This window comes from Cylas formicarius, unplaced genomic scaffold, assembly GCF_029955315.1.
Source record: "Cylas formicarius isolate icCylForm1 unplaced genomic scaffold, icCylForm1.1 PGA_scaffold_1__22_contigs__length_36826433, whole genome shotgun sequence".
Taxonomy (NCBI): domain Eukaryota; kingdom Metazoa; phylum Arthropoda; class Insecta; order Coleoptera; family Brentidae; genus Cylas; species Cylas formicarius.
This window is the reverse complement of record NW_026844264.1, coordinates 17,179,386-17,196,090: the sequence shown is the minus strand read 5'-3', so window position 1 is coordinate 17,196,090 and position 16,705 is coordinate 17,179,386. Positions and strand designations below refer to the sequence as shown.

The window sequence follows — 16,705 nt, the reverse complement described above, 5'->3', positions numbered from 1 at the left end:
CAACTTGTAGTTTTATACCATTAATGAAATGCACCTTATAGGTGACACTTGAAAAAGAATTGTAAAATAAATAATTTATGCAGCTTCAATGATGTTTACCTTTGAACCTTTTTCTCCTAAAACAATTGAAGAGTAAAGGGAAAAAAGATGAGGGTCCATTTTTTGCCCAAATAAGACTAACAGTTATTTCATATAATATATTGGCTATAGAATAATATCCACCTATAAGAAATTGCTAGAAAGATGAGAGTACAAAGATAATAAACAGAATTTAAAATGTATAGTAGTGAAGTTAAATTTCAAGACAGCATCTAAAAAGATTCTATTCTCAAAAAGCGCAAGATTTTCTAAACAGCAATACCACATTGATAAAATGACAATAATAGATTATGGATCTTCAAGTGTTTTTTGCATTGAAATCAAAGTTTTTTTTATACTTTTGCATTGACTATTAATATATTTCTATATATATTGTGTCATAAAGGATTTTAGTTCAAGTTAGCAATAATTATATCCCAAAATCCTATTTTTGTTTACCATGTTCTAATCTTCCTAAATAAAAATCACAATTACACAGAATTAAGTTTTTTGGACTCTCATCTGTTTCCCCCTGTACTCTTCAATTTTATTTAAAAAAAATATAGTAATTATAATAAAACAAGAACACAGTGTAATCTTAAGCTTGGTTTAGAATGGGTTACCATGTTTGCACTAATTGTTCTAAAGATTTATATATTTAATTAAATTAAAATATTCGTAATACATAATTAATCTTGATGAAGTGAATAAAATTTAGATGAGTAATTAGACAAAACAGTGTTGCTTCCAAATCTTTCTGGGTAAGACCTTGTTCGATTTGAGGCTTTATTCTGAATTACTTTATCATAAAATCTTGATAATTTTACTGCATTGGATGTTCCGGGCGCAAGGTATCTTGACTGGCTGCAATTAAGTTGTATTTCCTCTGCTCCATATTTGTATCCAAAGTTACTGCTCGACTTTTTATCATCCACTTGATCCAGCTTTGTCCCCACTATTAAAAGGGGCATTAAGGTTTTTGTACCCATTAAATTTTCAGAATCCAATTCTTCAAAGCTTGCCATGCTGCTAAAACTTGCATTGCTGTTATCAGCTGTGTCACGGTTTAACAGTTCTCTTAGCCATTTCTGCAAGTTCTCCTCAGATTTGCGATTTGTTAAATCATGCACTAATATGGCTCCATGACAAGGATTGTAAAACACGTGCCTAGCATTTCTATGATTATTGCTTCCTCCTACATCCCAAAACTCTATAAAAAAAGTCTTTTGTTCTTTGGTCCCTTCTTTAAATTCATGCAATTTCACTTCAACGGAACAGCCTATGGTCCAACTAGGAGATTTTATTGGTTCATTGTGGGCAGCTAAATGCACAAAAGATGATTTACCAACTCCCGAATCCCCGAGGACCATTATTTTTACACGATCTATCGCAGACATTTTATTCCAGCGTGGGATTGTTTCACATTTAACAAATGGAATTCGGGATATACAGAATTCGCTTAGATTGTGTGCTTGATTAGCACTCCCAAAAGGTGAACAGCGCAACGTCTTTTTTGTTAATCGTAGGTATATTTTTTAAGCATAATCTTTAACCCTGCTGTTGGCAAATGAAATCTATTTTAGAGGTTTTGAGCATTGTGTTCTTCTTAAACCCATATGGGACATTGCGACTTTCTTCGAGTAAATTTTTTGTTATAAGTCTATTAGCTTGTAGTGATAAAAGTGTGTTCAAAAAATAATATGCAACCAAATATACAAGCGTCTAATTCTCGGTCTACGTACATCCAATTGAATAGAATCCGCAGCTTCCGCATATTGGGTTTTGGATGACTTAACGCATGGAATGGAAAATTGGTAACTTGAGCTGAAAAAGTGGGTTTCAAAATGAAAAATGCCAATAAAGCAAAAAAAAACATTTAAAAAGATTCGATCATCGCCCAAAATTTTACAATTTTCTGTCTAAACGGCATCTCCAAACATTTAATTCGTTTCCTTGTTGAAACTTTAATACAATAAAGTTACATGCAAACTGAAAACGGCCGAAATGACAAACTGTCAGCTGCCATGCTGACTTTTGAAAACCGCAAAATCTCATTGGTTAGTTTAAAATGACAAGGTATTTTTGGTTGAAAGCGTACTTTGAAAGCAAGCATTGATTATGATAGATATATTTCTATAGATTCTAATACATTTTCAGCGTGTGTGGTAATCGATATTTAGATAGAAAGTGGCGCCAAGCGCAGGTTCATTTGGGAAACATAAAGGAATATGCGCGCAAAATCATTCCTTTCTCTACGAAAATTTCAACGGCCTCCGAGGTGAATCAATTTTACGGTGTTTACGGCCTCTATAATTTCTATTAGCTATATGTAACATTATCATACAATTTATTTAGTATATAGATATTATATGGTTGGTAGTACCACGAGTATATTTGATTAAGCGTTGTTACCATGAACATGTACGCAATACCAACGAATAATGTCATTTACAACAACTAATAGTTTATAATAAAAGCTTGAAAGAGTAAACTTTTTAACAATTTGATATTATTCTTCGTTCATCCCGGTCGAGGGGAAATATTTTTATTTTCTGATACCTATAGATTAACATTTTTATAATATATCAGTATCAGCTTGAACCTCATAATCAAATTGGCGGAAGCACATGAACATTGTCGAATATGCTATTCGAGCATTGACATAGGATAGGTATGATAGATAAGTAATTGGGAGTTGCCCATTGAAGTTGAACATAATGTGCTATAGTACGTGAAGCCAAAAATCTAATTTTGCGGTAAAAATGTAACCAAAAGTGCAACGTCAGCTCGTTCAGTTGTTAAACAGAAGCTTGTTTGGGTGTAGGTAGACGGTTCTATAAAAAGATTCTGTAGGGTACCATTTGTAAAATTGTTATTCAAATGAAATAAAACAACAAATACGACTTAAAAACATATATTAAAATTAAAAAAAGTGAAAATAAAAACAAGCAGTTTTTAGAGGTTGATAGTGACCAATAACAATAAAAATAGATCAAAAAGTTAAAATGTATAATTTGGCAAAAATACAATAGCCATGAGTACTCACTTTTTGGAAATCTAAAAAACTTAAACTCTTCTTGCAATGTAAGATCCGATCAAAATATCGGAATAAAATTGAATAAGTTTGAAAGGACGAGTTCTGGAAGCAGATTACAGAGTACCATAAAGACGAAGAAAAAGATTGGGAATTTTAACGCCTCATTTGTTTTGTTATGTGTAAATTTCAGTGAGTGTTCATATAAATAAAAAGTCAGCAGTCTACTGTATTCTGTGGACACTATGATCTAACAAAGAGTTGAAACATGCCGAATCTGTTGACTTCGCCGTGCCGTTGGTATGATATTCACATACTAGCTTCTTTAATAACATTGAATTCTAAAGGAATCATCATGTGCATCGTACATTCAGATGAATTTTGTATCATGTATTTTTTGCCTTTGCTGGATGTGCAATGGTCTTGTTGATTCTTCTTTTAGAATTAAACGCTCATTATCTAGAGGCGAGTGTCATACCAGCAGCAGACCGAGATGCGCAGCCAGGTGAAGTTTACACTTGCGCCTAAAGGAACCCAGGAATAGGCAAAAAAATAAAGATATAAGGATTCAATTAAACTCCGAAGTCAATGTCTTAAAAATCATTATTTCTAAAATGTTACACGTGTTTCGCCCACATGGGCATCATCAGACCTATAAAAGTAAATAACAAAATAACTACATAAATTAAGAATACGCACATACAAAGACGTCAACTCACATGCACACAGTCACAAATTGGAATGAGACCGAATCTGTTTGATTTTACCGAGAACTAAAAGATGAAACAATAAATGTTGTGATTAAAAAGTCAAAAATATAAAAATATACAAAAAAACACCGGTGTAACCCTGCACTGGAGACCTGCAATTTATATTAATTAAAATTAATGTCGGCTCAAAATTAAAAAAGTTGTGGTGACTTCTAAGTTTTCCAAAAGATCAAGTTTTCTACTTTTTGCGCACTCATGTAAAACAATGACATTTTTATTCAGAGCAAATATATATATATATATATATATATATATATATATATATATATATATATATATATATATATATATATCCATGCAATAACGAAAATTGTTAATGATATAATAATGTATATTTATTTAGAAATAAAAGTTGAATTTGTGTCCTATATTATCCATTTTACAATTTTGCTTGTTTAAAACATTATGATGTTAAAGATTGGACTATATTTTTTCTTACATTAAATATTTTCTGGGATACCCTGTAGGTATTTTTTATTTTATCTATAAATATGATAATGATAACCAACTGTGTTTATTCAAGTTATCTGCAAACAGTTGCAAAATTAGGACTGAGTGAACTTCGACAAGTGAATAAATGGGCAATGTTTAGAGACATATTATGCTGCTTAGTTTTATTTTGGCCATTGAGAGGTGGTAGATCAGTGTGTGCAAAAATAGAAGTAAAAAATCAGTCAAAAAAGCCTAACCAAACAGCTGTACCCAGTTAAATTTGGACTGAGCAGTATTCTTTATCAACAACGATTGTCCATCAAAGCACAAATCTTGGAAGGTGATTCTGACCATTTCTATTGGAACCTCCTCATAAGGAAGGAAAACCAAGATTTTATAGAACCTAAAAATGCGCAAAAATTGGTGTCCTATTTAAAATTCCAGAAGTTCATAATTAGAACACCCTGTAGTCAAAATAATTTACGAATTGCGAAGAAGGATTTTGAATCCAAACACTTTTGCATAACTCTGCTTGGAAAATCGCAGTGAGTCCACCTCTGATAATTTACTTCGGTAGCAAATTGTAAGCAATAACAAGTTTCAGCAGGACTTCCTCGTCTTGTCATTTCGCGTTTTGACAAGAATTTATCACCACGTCATTGTGATTTACCGCACTTTGAACTTCCGGCTGGAATATTTGAAGTCGTTGGTTTATGTCATCAATTTTATTGAAAATTTTTTCAATAAGAATATGCCAGCGAACACATGATGGTCATTTGCAAAATATTTGGTTTAATGTGTAACTCCCATAGATTTTGCTACAAAAAGTCATGTTTTATTGAACCATTACTTTTATTTAGAAAATTATATTCATCGCACCATCGCACAATATGAAAAATATGTATAGTTCCTAAATAAAATTTCCAAAATCATATAAAATATGTGCAGTTCTTAAATTAAATTTCCAAAATCATATTCCCGTCAAAAGGTTATCGTGGATTAGTTTTAAAAGGGACGATAAAGATGGTTAATATGTAATTAGTTTTTTTAATTTAATTTGGTTTTCATCTTAGGTAGCTATGGATACCAAATCACTGCAAGAAAATTTAAAGGATCAAGAGCAGGAGCATTTCCGGTATAGCTGCGTTTCTGAACTATTTAAGATTTAAGAGAGAAAATACTATCGTATTTTCAGGTGCAAAAATTATTTTTGTATACTTCTTTGTATTGTCGGTAGTGATCTGGATTTGACATCACTTGAAATGATCGGAATGGTCTGTAAAGGATTTTAAGAATGTGCCCGAGATTCAGAAATTTGGCGGTATGCTGCTTAAAGTACCTTCAGTTAAATATTTAAAATGACTTTGATTTGACTGAATTTCGATTTACACTTTGGAGTTCGAACTGTGGCTTAACCCCAGGAATATACTGTACTTGGCGACATATATTTATAGAAAGGTGCAGAGTACGATACAATGGATACTACTGAAAACTGAAGACGAGAGAAAAGAAAAAATTTTCATGTCTGGGCATTTTTATCGATATTTGAGGTAATGCAATACTCATTACCAACGGTTTTATATTTGTAAAAACCACTGAATTTTGGGTTTTCTATTTTTTTCAGAAGGAAGAGTGTTGATATTAACATCTGATGTTCAAAAACCAGCAGAACGCCTTGATCAGCTAAAAAGTAGGAATCCAAGAGAGAATGTGGTGATTGGTTACTATAAAATATAAGATAATCAGGTTTCTATACAAGTACGGCGTCACGGAACAAACACGAACTCAATTCCAAGCGGCTCTGAAAGAGAATTATAATATGGTATACTTCTATATTCATATTTTTAGCACAAGAAAGATATTGCTAATGTGTGCCAATAGTATATTATGCTACAAGTGCGGTAAACGACATTTGACTCATGAGTTTATTTGACACGAGCGGAGCGAGTTTTTAATAAACGAGTGAGTTAAAAAGTTTACGGAACGTGTTGCATACTATACTATTTCTACGATCGTTAGATTTGGGTACATTTTCGCAAAACAACACGAATACATTCACTGGCATGACCGTCAGAATTGACAAACGTCAAAATTCAAAGCGTGGGAAATATTTCCGAAAACATCCGATTGCTCCTAAACCCGTGCGGTAAAATCCCGAATATATTCGAAGTGGTTCGGATTTGTCGGAAACAAAACAGACGTGGTAAAGTGACGCTTCCCGCACGCTCGATCGGCCTATCAATAGGCATTACTCGCTTCTGTAAAAACAAAGTAACGGTCTCAGAAAAAGTATAATATGCAATACGTTTGCTTCACTTTTTAAGTCACTCATTTATTAAACGAAACACCAGGGCGTTTAAAACAATATGCAATATTTAAATTAAGGTTTAGGAAATCGATAAGTTGTAAAAATAGGTCTTTTTTTACACGTAACATAATATCTAACACGTAAACTTATTAATTTAACACTATTATTTTCGACATTTCAATTGGAAAAATCAATTTGAGTTAATTCTATTTCAATAAATTTGTAAAATATAACTCACAATCACATTTCACCCCTATGACCATATTAACTGCAAACAAATTAATACATATTAATATTTATAATAAATTAAAATAACTACATTTAATGAAAAAAAAGTACCACTACTACTAATTTTATGACAAGACATCAAACATTTTCAGTTTCATCAGTTAATAATATAATTTGCATTGTAGATAAAAATTTCAGGAGAGCTGTAGCAAACACGATTACAAATTTGGTGTCAATATTTACAATATAACAGTCGAGTTAAATGTGAGTTTACAAATTTAAACAATTCCATTTTTATTTTATTTTTTCTGCGTTTCTAATATGTTGAAAAGTGTTAAATGGTAGTTATTTTTGAAAGATACTTCAAATTCTCTACTTTTGTTACATAGTCCTCGTTTATGGAGTCCAGCTTCTAACGGAAGGTGCGGGGAAGGAGACTACCTACCCGCGAGTGATATTTTATTCTACAAGCTTTGCGTTAACACCATTTATTTTTGTAACTGAACATTTTCGAACCATAATTTGTAACCCACCAAAATTTTTATTTTTTTAATAGAATATAGAAAGAAACATAGAATATATCACAGGAAGAGAGGCACCGAGGTTACGATTTTTATGACTTAAAGGGTCAAAAAGGACAAAGTAGAATAAAAGATTTAAATAGGTCTGCCACTTGTAATAGAGTTTTATTATTAGAAATTTTATTGATGAATCACCGTGGACGGCGTCATATGAAGCTGGAATGGATTTAATCCTTGGTATACTCAAAAACAAAGGAAGGCAAAGCGATATGCAAATTTAGGACCATGGAAAGGTGTTTTCGAACTTTTGCGTTCATCACAGCTAAAAGTTTTACAGCAGCGAGTGAACAACCTCTGACGTGAAATATGTTTGTTGTAATTGCATATAAAAGTAAAACATTTTATTAAAAATGTATTACTTACATTTTGCTGTATTAACAGATTGATAAATGTGTAACTGTAGTTATTTGTACACGAATATTCCTGGGATGCAACTGGTAATGTCAAATTAGTTTCAAATATTTTCTGAATTTTCGAACATTTTCATACAAGGTGTTCGGTTTTGATTTAAACCTCTTTCTAATTTATTTTTATTTGGTATTATTATTATTAATTGATTTAGTTTTTTTTTGTTTTCTTTTTAGGGAAAGGGCTTTCTGCTTCATGTTTCATGAACTTTCTTTACAAGTAAAATATCTCTTGTTTTCTTTAATTTAATTCTCGCACTGCTAGCAGCCTCTACCGGTTTCGTGTCGCACTACTGCTTTTTATATCTAAAGAATTCGTTATTTTGAATATCATCAAACAGCGCGTTTTTTCAGTTAAAAGCACAAAAACCAAATTTTGGAAAAAAACAGAAAAGTGGACGCTCTCGCGCGTTGACCGTCAATCCAACAACACGTATCGGTTTTCGGGAGTGAAACAAACCATAATTGGACTAAGATCTCACCATCTGCGGTCCAAGATCGTTAGTATACCAGCATCTGTAAGTCCGCCACAACTATGTGATTGTCGTATCACTGGTATATTATATTGATTTCGATTTAGTAACTGCCACTCTACAAAAGTAACTCGTTCAAAAAAAATTAAACATTTGAAATACAGTCCACTAGGCAATCCAAATAATCAGCTATCGAGGTGCATTACACATTTTGAGACCCTGATGACAAATCGAGATATTGTTCGATCCAACTCGACGACTACGGTTGGGGCATCTCACACTAGAGGATGGGGAGAACGCGATATATGCATTCCCGTCGAGGCCGTGAAATGTAATATCCAAACATCATTATTATACGATGGGTGAATGTATTTGAAGAAATTGCCAGAACGATGACATGTGCAGGTTATAATAGTTTTATATTTTGTAGAATAATTTGCTCTCTTCTTTATAAAACGTGAGTGAGGAGTAGCTTCCATGTTTTTTTTTTCATTCAAGAAATTCTTCTAAAGTATCAAACTCTATGTGTTCTGTTGTAATTTCAATATTCTGACAAATAGAGCAGTAGAAATAACTATTTCCTTGGAACAACTACTTGGCAAAGTGTTGACAGAAGATGGGTGATTTGTTTTTTGATGGTATGCAAAGTCTTTTAGTATATTAAAATTCTTATTACGCTGTTTACAATGATGTTTATATTGTTTTCTTGGGGCTATAATGTCTAATGAATCAAAAAATTGAATACTGTGCTTAAAGACAATACTTTTAGCTTTGGCTTTTGTTACGTAGATGAAACTCTTTTGCATGTTTTCTCAAATTAAAACGAGCACTGAAGGCTTGTTCACAGTGAGAGTATTTAACGCTATCCATTTTCAATAAATCAAACACACATAAAACGAAAACGCCAGAAACCACAACAATACAACGAATTCCAGTCAAAAGCCGAAATAAAATCGTAAGTGTCAAAAAATATCAAATCATAACAACGGTCATAACAAACAAGTCTACCTGTCAAAACTTTCGGTTAGTTTCGTTTCAGTTCGTTGCAGGATGCGAATATCGGGAATGAATATATCGCGTTCTCCCCAACTCCTAGTGCATCTCACTGGTAGACTGACGATCGAGATAGCTATGAAACAATCTCACGTTGCCGAATGATCGGAACATGTCTGTCAAAAATTTCATGTTTTTTCAATAAGTATTTTATGTTAATTCCAATAGCAAGTTTATTATATACCCATTTCCATTATAGTTCAAAGACGTTCGTTAATTTTTCACTCTACACTTATAACATATTACGCTATAAACAATGGTAGTTATAATAAAACTATAGGAGTATGGGACAGACTAAATTACAACAATGCATAGATAGCAATTGGAACAATCATGATTTTTGGTCTGTGGAATAATATTAAACCAACTGGATTAATGGAGAAGACAGTTATAAATCTTTCTCGTTTCTTCTATTACTTTCACCATTAAGTATAGAAACTTAAATTGAAGTAATGTTTGAAGCTCATGGGCAAGTGGTGGTGGATAAATCGTTATATAAAGATACGGTAAAAAATAAAAGGTCATCTTCATTAAACATTGTCGCGAGCCACTATTTTAGCCTTAGTATTTTGAAGTTTGTCATTTCTGGTGGTGACATCACACGTCAATCATTGAAAGTATTCACGGTGTTAATTATGCTCGCGCCAGATCAAGCTCGTGACTAAAATGGTGTTTATTATTATTGATGGTAGCAAAACCATCCAAGAGGATAAACTTGCAATATTTTAACGATGTTTCATGTAATTTTTATGAAAATAATTGTTCAAAATAAACCTACAGATGTAGAAAAATATAAAACATTTAAATAAACATTGAAATATAACTTGAAACAAATTTTATAATAATTTTTTTCTCACTGATTGGATAATGTTGTTACACGAAACTTTCGTAGACTTGTTACCCTATAAACTTAAAAGTTAGTAAAGTCTGGTGGTTCAGAAGAAATTTGAGAGAAGAGTATTCTACAAATCGAATAAAAGAGACATTTAGCAGAAGGTACAATTTGTGAACGTATACATTAATGAAAATTTCTGATTTATTGCCACATTAGCTACATTGTTCCTATTTTTTTTGTTTTTGTTTTTGTTTGTACTAACATCTAGATATATTTTCAAAAGGTACCGCCCAAAAAATGCCACAACCAATCTAGTAGCTATTTAGGTTGCCCGACTGAGAAAACTATAACTTGCACAAAATCAAAAATTTGGTATTATAGTTAAGTCCATAACATCTAATAATAGTAATAAAATAAAAAAGCACATATATAGACGACAATATTGAGCGCTGATTTTAATTACTACTAATTAAATAATTTTAATAATTAATAGGCACTAGGAGGCACTACGTATGTAATAACTTTATAGTCATTGTTGTACCCATGTATATAGGTCACGCTAATCTAAACTATTTTAAAGTCGCATTATACTTTACTCGGTTCTTTCAATTTGCGATAAGCAACGCATTCGTATAACGAATTGGCGGTAGTCGTCGCTTTGCGCTATTTTGAATTTGTCATACCTACCTTTGTATAGTGCACTTGTGTTACGTAGGTATTGGTAGAATTATGGTTGTGGGAACTTTCCATTGCAAAACGTCCAACGCAGACAATTTTTTTATTGTGTTATTTGGTAGTTGCTGTAATTTTACGACATTTATGTTTAATAGAAATATAGTGGTATTACTCTACAAACATTCTTCTTCATTATTTTCATTTGGGACAATCTAAAATAACGAATGTGTTAGGCACCTGAAATTACACGGCGCGCCGCTGGCCTCAATAATATGTTTGCTCAATGACAAAATATTTCCATAAAGTTTATACAGATGAATAATACAACAACACATTGTTTACTAGTTGGTCAAAATAACATCAATAAAGCCTTTGTTAATGACAATGTACCAACGCTTTGTCTAGCCAGGGCTAATAACGATGTCCGAAATTATGACAAGGGATCAAAGAGTCATCTGTGGTAGTTAACGTAATTTATGGTCCCTATTATTCAGTTTCTTATTATCTGGTATTTAAACAGTATTTTTCTTCTTTTGATAAACAAAATACCAAAATTTTGTTTTGGTTTTTATTTTCTCAAGAAGTTTCTCAAGGGTTAGGATAAACTTGCAATTTTTTAACGACATATCATGTAATTTTTTTGAAAAATTACTTGTTTATTTTTCAAGATAATATTTCATGTTCAACAAGGGTTTGATCTCATTGCTCTTTTAAAAAGGCTAGTAAAAATTATGGTTTTTAGATGATCACTCGATGTGATATTTTGATATTTTGTGTCGAAAAATTTAATTGCCTAAGGTTATAAGGAAATACGAGTTATAGATGTTTTCATTGTATTTTGTATAACTGATATATTGGTTTCTCTGTTGCTTGTTAGTTTATATGCTTACATAAATTGATGAAAATCTAGTTGCTTTTAAAAGCGGATTTTTTTGTCGCACTACGCAAATTATAATGTCCCCCGTCAGAAATTTAGTAAAATAACATAAAGGTTCACACATAAGTACTCAAAAGAACTTAAGCTAAATCTAATAACTAATAAGATCATAATTGATGATAAAAAAGCTTTCTACAAACGATGTTTTTTGGAAAAATTACACTTTCCAAGAAAAGTCACATACACAAAAACCAATTTTCTATGTTTATATTATTTTATAAATTTATATAAAAATAAATATTTATAAATATTTCTATGTTAAATATTAAGTTTATAATTTCGTTATTATATACATTATAATTCAGCACTGCATACCATTGAAAGTTATTGCTTTAACCCACTTGGGCGGAAATTAATGCGGGAATAATGCGCATTCTATTCCAGTTTAAAATTAAGTCGCAATATTTTCAGAGTTTAATATATACAGCATAAGATATATTACTGGTCAGGAAGTAAGAAGTTTATGCTTAAGCACATTCCTTAACTAGTTTGGGTATTAGACTGTTTGGCATAAATTTGACTTTTGAAGTTAATGTTGGCTGCTCTATACTCTTTATTAGTCCCCATTACCTATATCTCATTTTGTATGTAATAAACTTCTAAAATCGTTATTAATCAATTTACAGTTATTAATAAGTCCAATTTTAATGTCAAAGTTCACTTAGAGTAAACTGAAGAAGATACATCTGCCGAATATCTGATGCTGAAAATATATTAAAATCGCTGACTTTCGTGCGCAAAAACGAATCCCAAATGCAAATTTTCAAATTTTTGAAACCAGTCAAACGTCTTTCACAGAAATAACAAAATAATTTTGGGGCTGTATCAGGATTTTCTGGATTTCTCCTGCGTCAGTTGTTGATGGATCGAACTTGTTGACGTTTCTCCAGTCATCATGATGATTAGCGAAACGTTCGATTCATCAACAAGCGACGCAGGAGGCATCCATAAGATTTGTAAAAAGTATTATAGTAAAAATATATATATAAAAAAAAAAATAAAAAGCAAAAATATAAAAGTTGTTCTTTTCGCAAAGATAAACGGAATCATGAGATCATTTAGCTAATGAAATTTTCTAGCAATTTGGATAAAAAATATATATTTGAAAATATAGTTTGGTAAACCGGAAGAATAGAATGAACAGACTCAGTCTTGAGACTGACATTACTTCTTCTTTTTTTTTCTTGCTGCAAAATTAGCCCTCTGGGACTGTTCTGATTAAAATAATGGAAGGAAGCTCAAATAATAATGCATTCTTACGAATATAAAATTCCAAATTCAAAGGTATGGCTTAATTGTTTCAGCAATTGTTTTTTTATTGGTGTGTAGTATGTGAAAACTTTAAAAAAAGAAAGCCAAAACATACACAGAGACTTTTTGTCCCCATGACCAACAAGAAAATAATATAGCTATTAACTGTAAATGTGAAAACTACACAATTGAAACTTGATTATTGTTTTTAATCTAAATCTGAAAGGAAATTCATTTTATAAAATATCAAAATAACAGGATCTATTTTAACGGTTGTCGGGTCACTTTGCAGCACGTATACTTACAGGACATTTTTGTTCATACTTTTGGCTTTACTATCACCTCCAGAATTGCATTGTACTGATTACATCGCATTACAATAATATAGAATCTTTTGACCTAGGCTCCAGAGAGGTTTCTTGCTATAATTATCTGAAAAAAATAGGGTAGCCTTTTGGGTTCCGTGCAGAACAAATTAAATACTGAATAAAACAAGTGATTTTTAAACCAAGCTGATAGCATTCTGACCTAAATGTAGAAAGATAAGGATTTCGCAACTAAATAATTATAGCAGTAATACAAAAATTTCAATATGATGATGTTCGCATTTTATTTATTTTCGTGACCTCCAACTAAATTAAAATTCTCAAAAACTAGCGTATCAACTAGCCAATATATTTCTCTGTTGTTCGATATGAAAAGCAATATCTTCTCACCAATACGTGTTACGGTTTTTAATTGAGGAAGGTGATATAAATGACGAATAGTTATTGAAGAAGTTGTTACCAAAAAAATCGTAATACAGAGTGAACAACTTGGCGCTATTACTAACTTATGGAAGTTACGAAATCTGTTAAATTCATGAAGTAATATTATTCCCCCTGATCAAAACTGATTGCAACATAAAAATAATGATAAAAGTTTTCTCTAATTTTGCATGAAACTAAACTTGAAGTAAAATAACCCAACCCAAGTTTATACCGATTGGTGCAGCGCATCTCTGTGGTGCTCAATACACTTTGTGCACACTTAACAACGCTTCTTGTTACCTATATGAACCGTACGTCTACGACGTATGATTCGTAATCGTGGCAAAACCGTAATGATAATCTCGAATATTGAAATCATTTGCTTTATATCTGAAATTTCATAGCAAAATATATAAAATTAAAATATGCCCGTGCCATTTCTATTCAAAAACAAACTTTTATGTTAGAAAAAGCGGTGTCAATCAATTTGTGGATAAATGTGTCGAACGTCCCCTTTTACAAAGGTATATTTTTTTAAATAAATCGGATGACATCTGTTTTTCCATTACAATAAATTTAATGAGGAGCAAAAATACCACAACTTTATTAATTTAACTTTGTAGCTTCAATGCCGACTAGGCATTTTCTTTTTTCTGATGTTTTTACAGTATTTTTAAGCCTTTTTTATTGATTGATTTGATTCATGATTATTTTTAAAGCCAAAAATTACTATATACTTGCGTGTCAAGGTTTTATATTATTTTGGCAATTTCTGAACGTATTTGTAAATGGGAATTTTTTGACACAAAATGATTTTGTTCTTAATCCATCATTAGTTTCCTCAATTACTTTTTGTACTATCTTCTATAATATTTTTGGCTTCTAATAAAAAAGTGAGTAAGACAAGTAGTAGGTAGCATCACGCACAAGTAAATAATAAATGAGTATTATTTAAGAAACATTGCAAAAATCAGTGAAATAAAATACCGCACGAGTTTAACAAACCCATAGCTTTAAATAAACACCTTTTTTAAAATCCAAAAAGAATAACTCTATAAAGAGAGACATCTTAAACTTTTACAGAAACAATACTATTCTACAAGTTAATTCCAAATATCAATTCCACACAACTGTAAGGAAGTACATGTTTGAATTAAAATCTGCTGCTACCGGGTCAGATCAAATTAATCTGGAAATGATTTTATTATGCCTTAACACACTCCTCCCATTTCTTTCCAAGGTGCACCCTCCGTGTAAGAAAAAAATGTTGACAGTTTTAATGATTTAGGACCGATAAATATTTTACCGATAATTACAAAAGTAATAGAAAAATTATGAATTTGCAAATGAGGGAACATTGACCGATTTTGCATTTAACCAATGTGCCAATCTGGATTCAGGCCAGGATTCAGCTGTACCACTGCTCTCATAAGTATAACTGATAATATCAATTGCTAAACAAACACATAAAGAGTACCACAATATGCGGATGACACACAAATATATATTTCGTGTTTCCCGAAAGACGTAAATATCGCTCAACTTTATATTCACGAGGACTTAAAAAATCTGGTGTGTTTTGTTTGTTTTTTTTTGTTATTAGGAAAACATAATGATAGATTATGTCAAAACATTAAAATCAAAATCAGTGACGATGATTCCAATAAGAGCAGGAATCTTGGGCTAATTTTTGATTCTGAGTTAAGATTTAAATCGCACTTCAACAAATGTTATGCATATTTCAGTCTTAAAGGTATTTGTCCCCATCGACATCTTTTGTCTAGACGTGACAAGATCAGACTGACGGATTCACTTGTTCTCAGTCATTTTAATTTTGCGAATGTTGTATATGGCCCCTGCCTCCTTAGTATAGACTTTGATTCATTTATGGCACTCGCACCCCTTTAAGATTTCGCTGCCATATCACATATGATATTTATATTTTCTTTAAAAATATTCGGCACAATTTAAATACAATATCAGTGGGCGCATTTAAATATCAATATAAAAAGTTTCTTTTAAGTTAGTATTATATGAGTAACTTTGTTTTTATTTTTTGTTTTTTTTATATACACCTTTTTTTATAAGTGGGCATCGTACGAGTAACTCTTTTTCTGTCTTTTTTTCCTTCCTTTTCGTACAGTGTGCTTTTTGTAGAGGAGAACTTTAGTGTAATTGGTATTAATAGACATTATTTACAGTTTACCTTGGGGGCTGAACTAGAATCTGTTTTAAATTGGCCTCCTTTTTGCTTGAAAATTGGTTATTAGAAATAGACGCTGATTATGTAAATACAGCAAATAAACTATTATTATTATTAAAATTATGCAGAAATACTTAAGAAAGCACCATTTGAAATATACAGAAAACAAATATTTATTTTCGTCTATACTTAATAAATGGACTATTAAATTGAAATATGGCTTGGAATATATTATATTATAATATTATATTGAAATATAATTTATAACATAAACATATATTTTTTTCAATAATAATATTGTTTTTACCCAGAATAGTCACAAAAACTAAACAATGAAAAGAGTAGTATGAATGTATAGTATGTAATAAGTATGATATAAAATATTAAATATAAAGGAATGACGCTTAAAATCGCAGAAAAAAATTGTTTTTTATCAGGTGCAATTTTTCAAATGTTACAAATTGTCAGCAATTTCTTTTTTTTTTTAATAAAAAGGCGATAGTGTCAGTGCCTAAACTTCCTATCTGTCCCATCTAAAATAGTTTTTGAGGAAAAGGAATTATAGTACAATAGACAGTTTTTTCATTTTTTACAGTTTATCTGATAAAATTCAAAACGGTATGTATCGGACAAGTAAAGTATAACGATGCCTTTGTGTATTTGTTCATTCTTGTACCAAATTACACTCGAA

The 16,705-nt window shown here is 31.2% G+C and overlaps 2 protein-coding genes across 2 annotated transcripts in view; one reads left to right on the top strand and one right to left on the bottom strand.

The window, feature by feature from the left end:
• Nucleotides 1-16: 16 nt before the first annotated feature.
• LOC132697462 (rab-like protein 3) lies at nt 17-1,963 on the bottom strand. The gene has a single exon (XM_060663005.1). It carries the CDS (start codon nt 1,473-1,475, stop codon nt 768-770), a length of 708 nt encoding a protein of 235 aa, XP_060518988.1. The 5' UTR covers nt 1,476-1,963; the 3' UTR covers nt 17-767.
• A 2,285-nt stretch (nt 1,964-4,248) lies between these two features.
• The window catches only part of LOC132696118 (transcription factor GATA-4-like), a 68,658-nt gene continuing 56,201 nt past the window's right edge, over nt 4,249-16,705 (top strand). The window contains exon 1 of the mRNA XM_060660742.1: nt 4,249-8,356. The gene's annotated coding sequence lies outside the window, so the exon portion shown is untranslated. The remainder of the gene's footprint in view (nt 8,357-16,705) is intronic.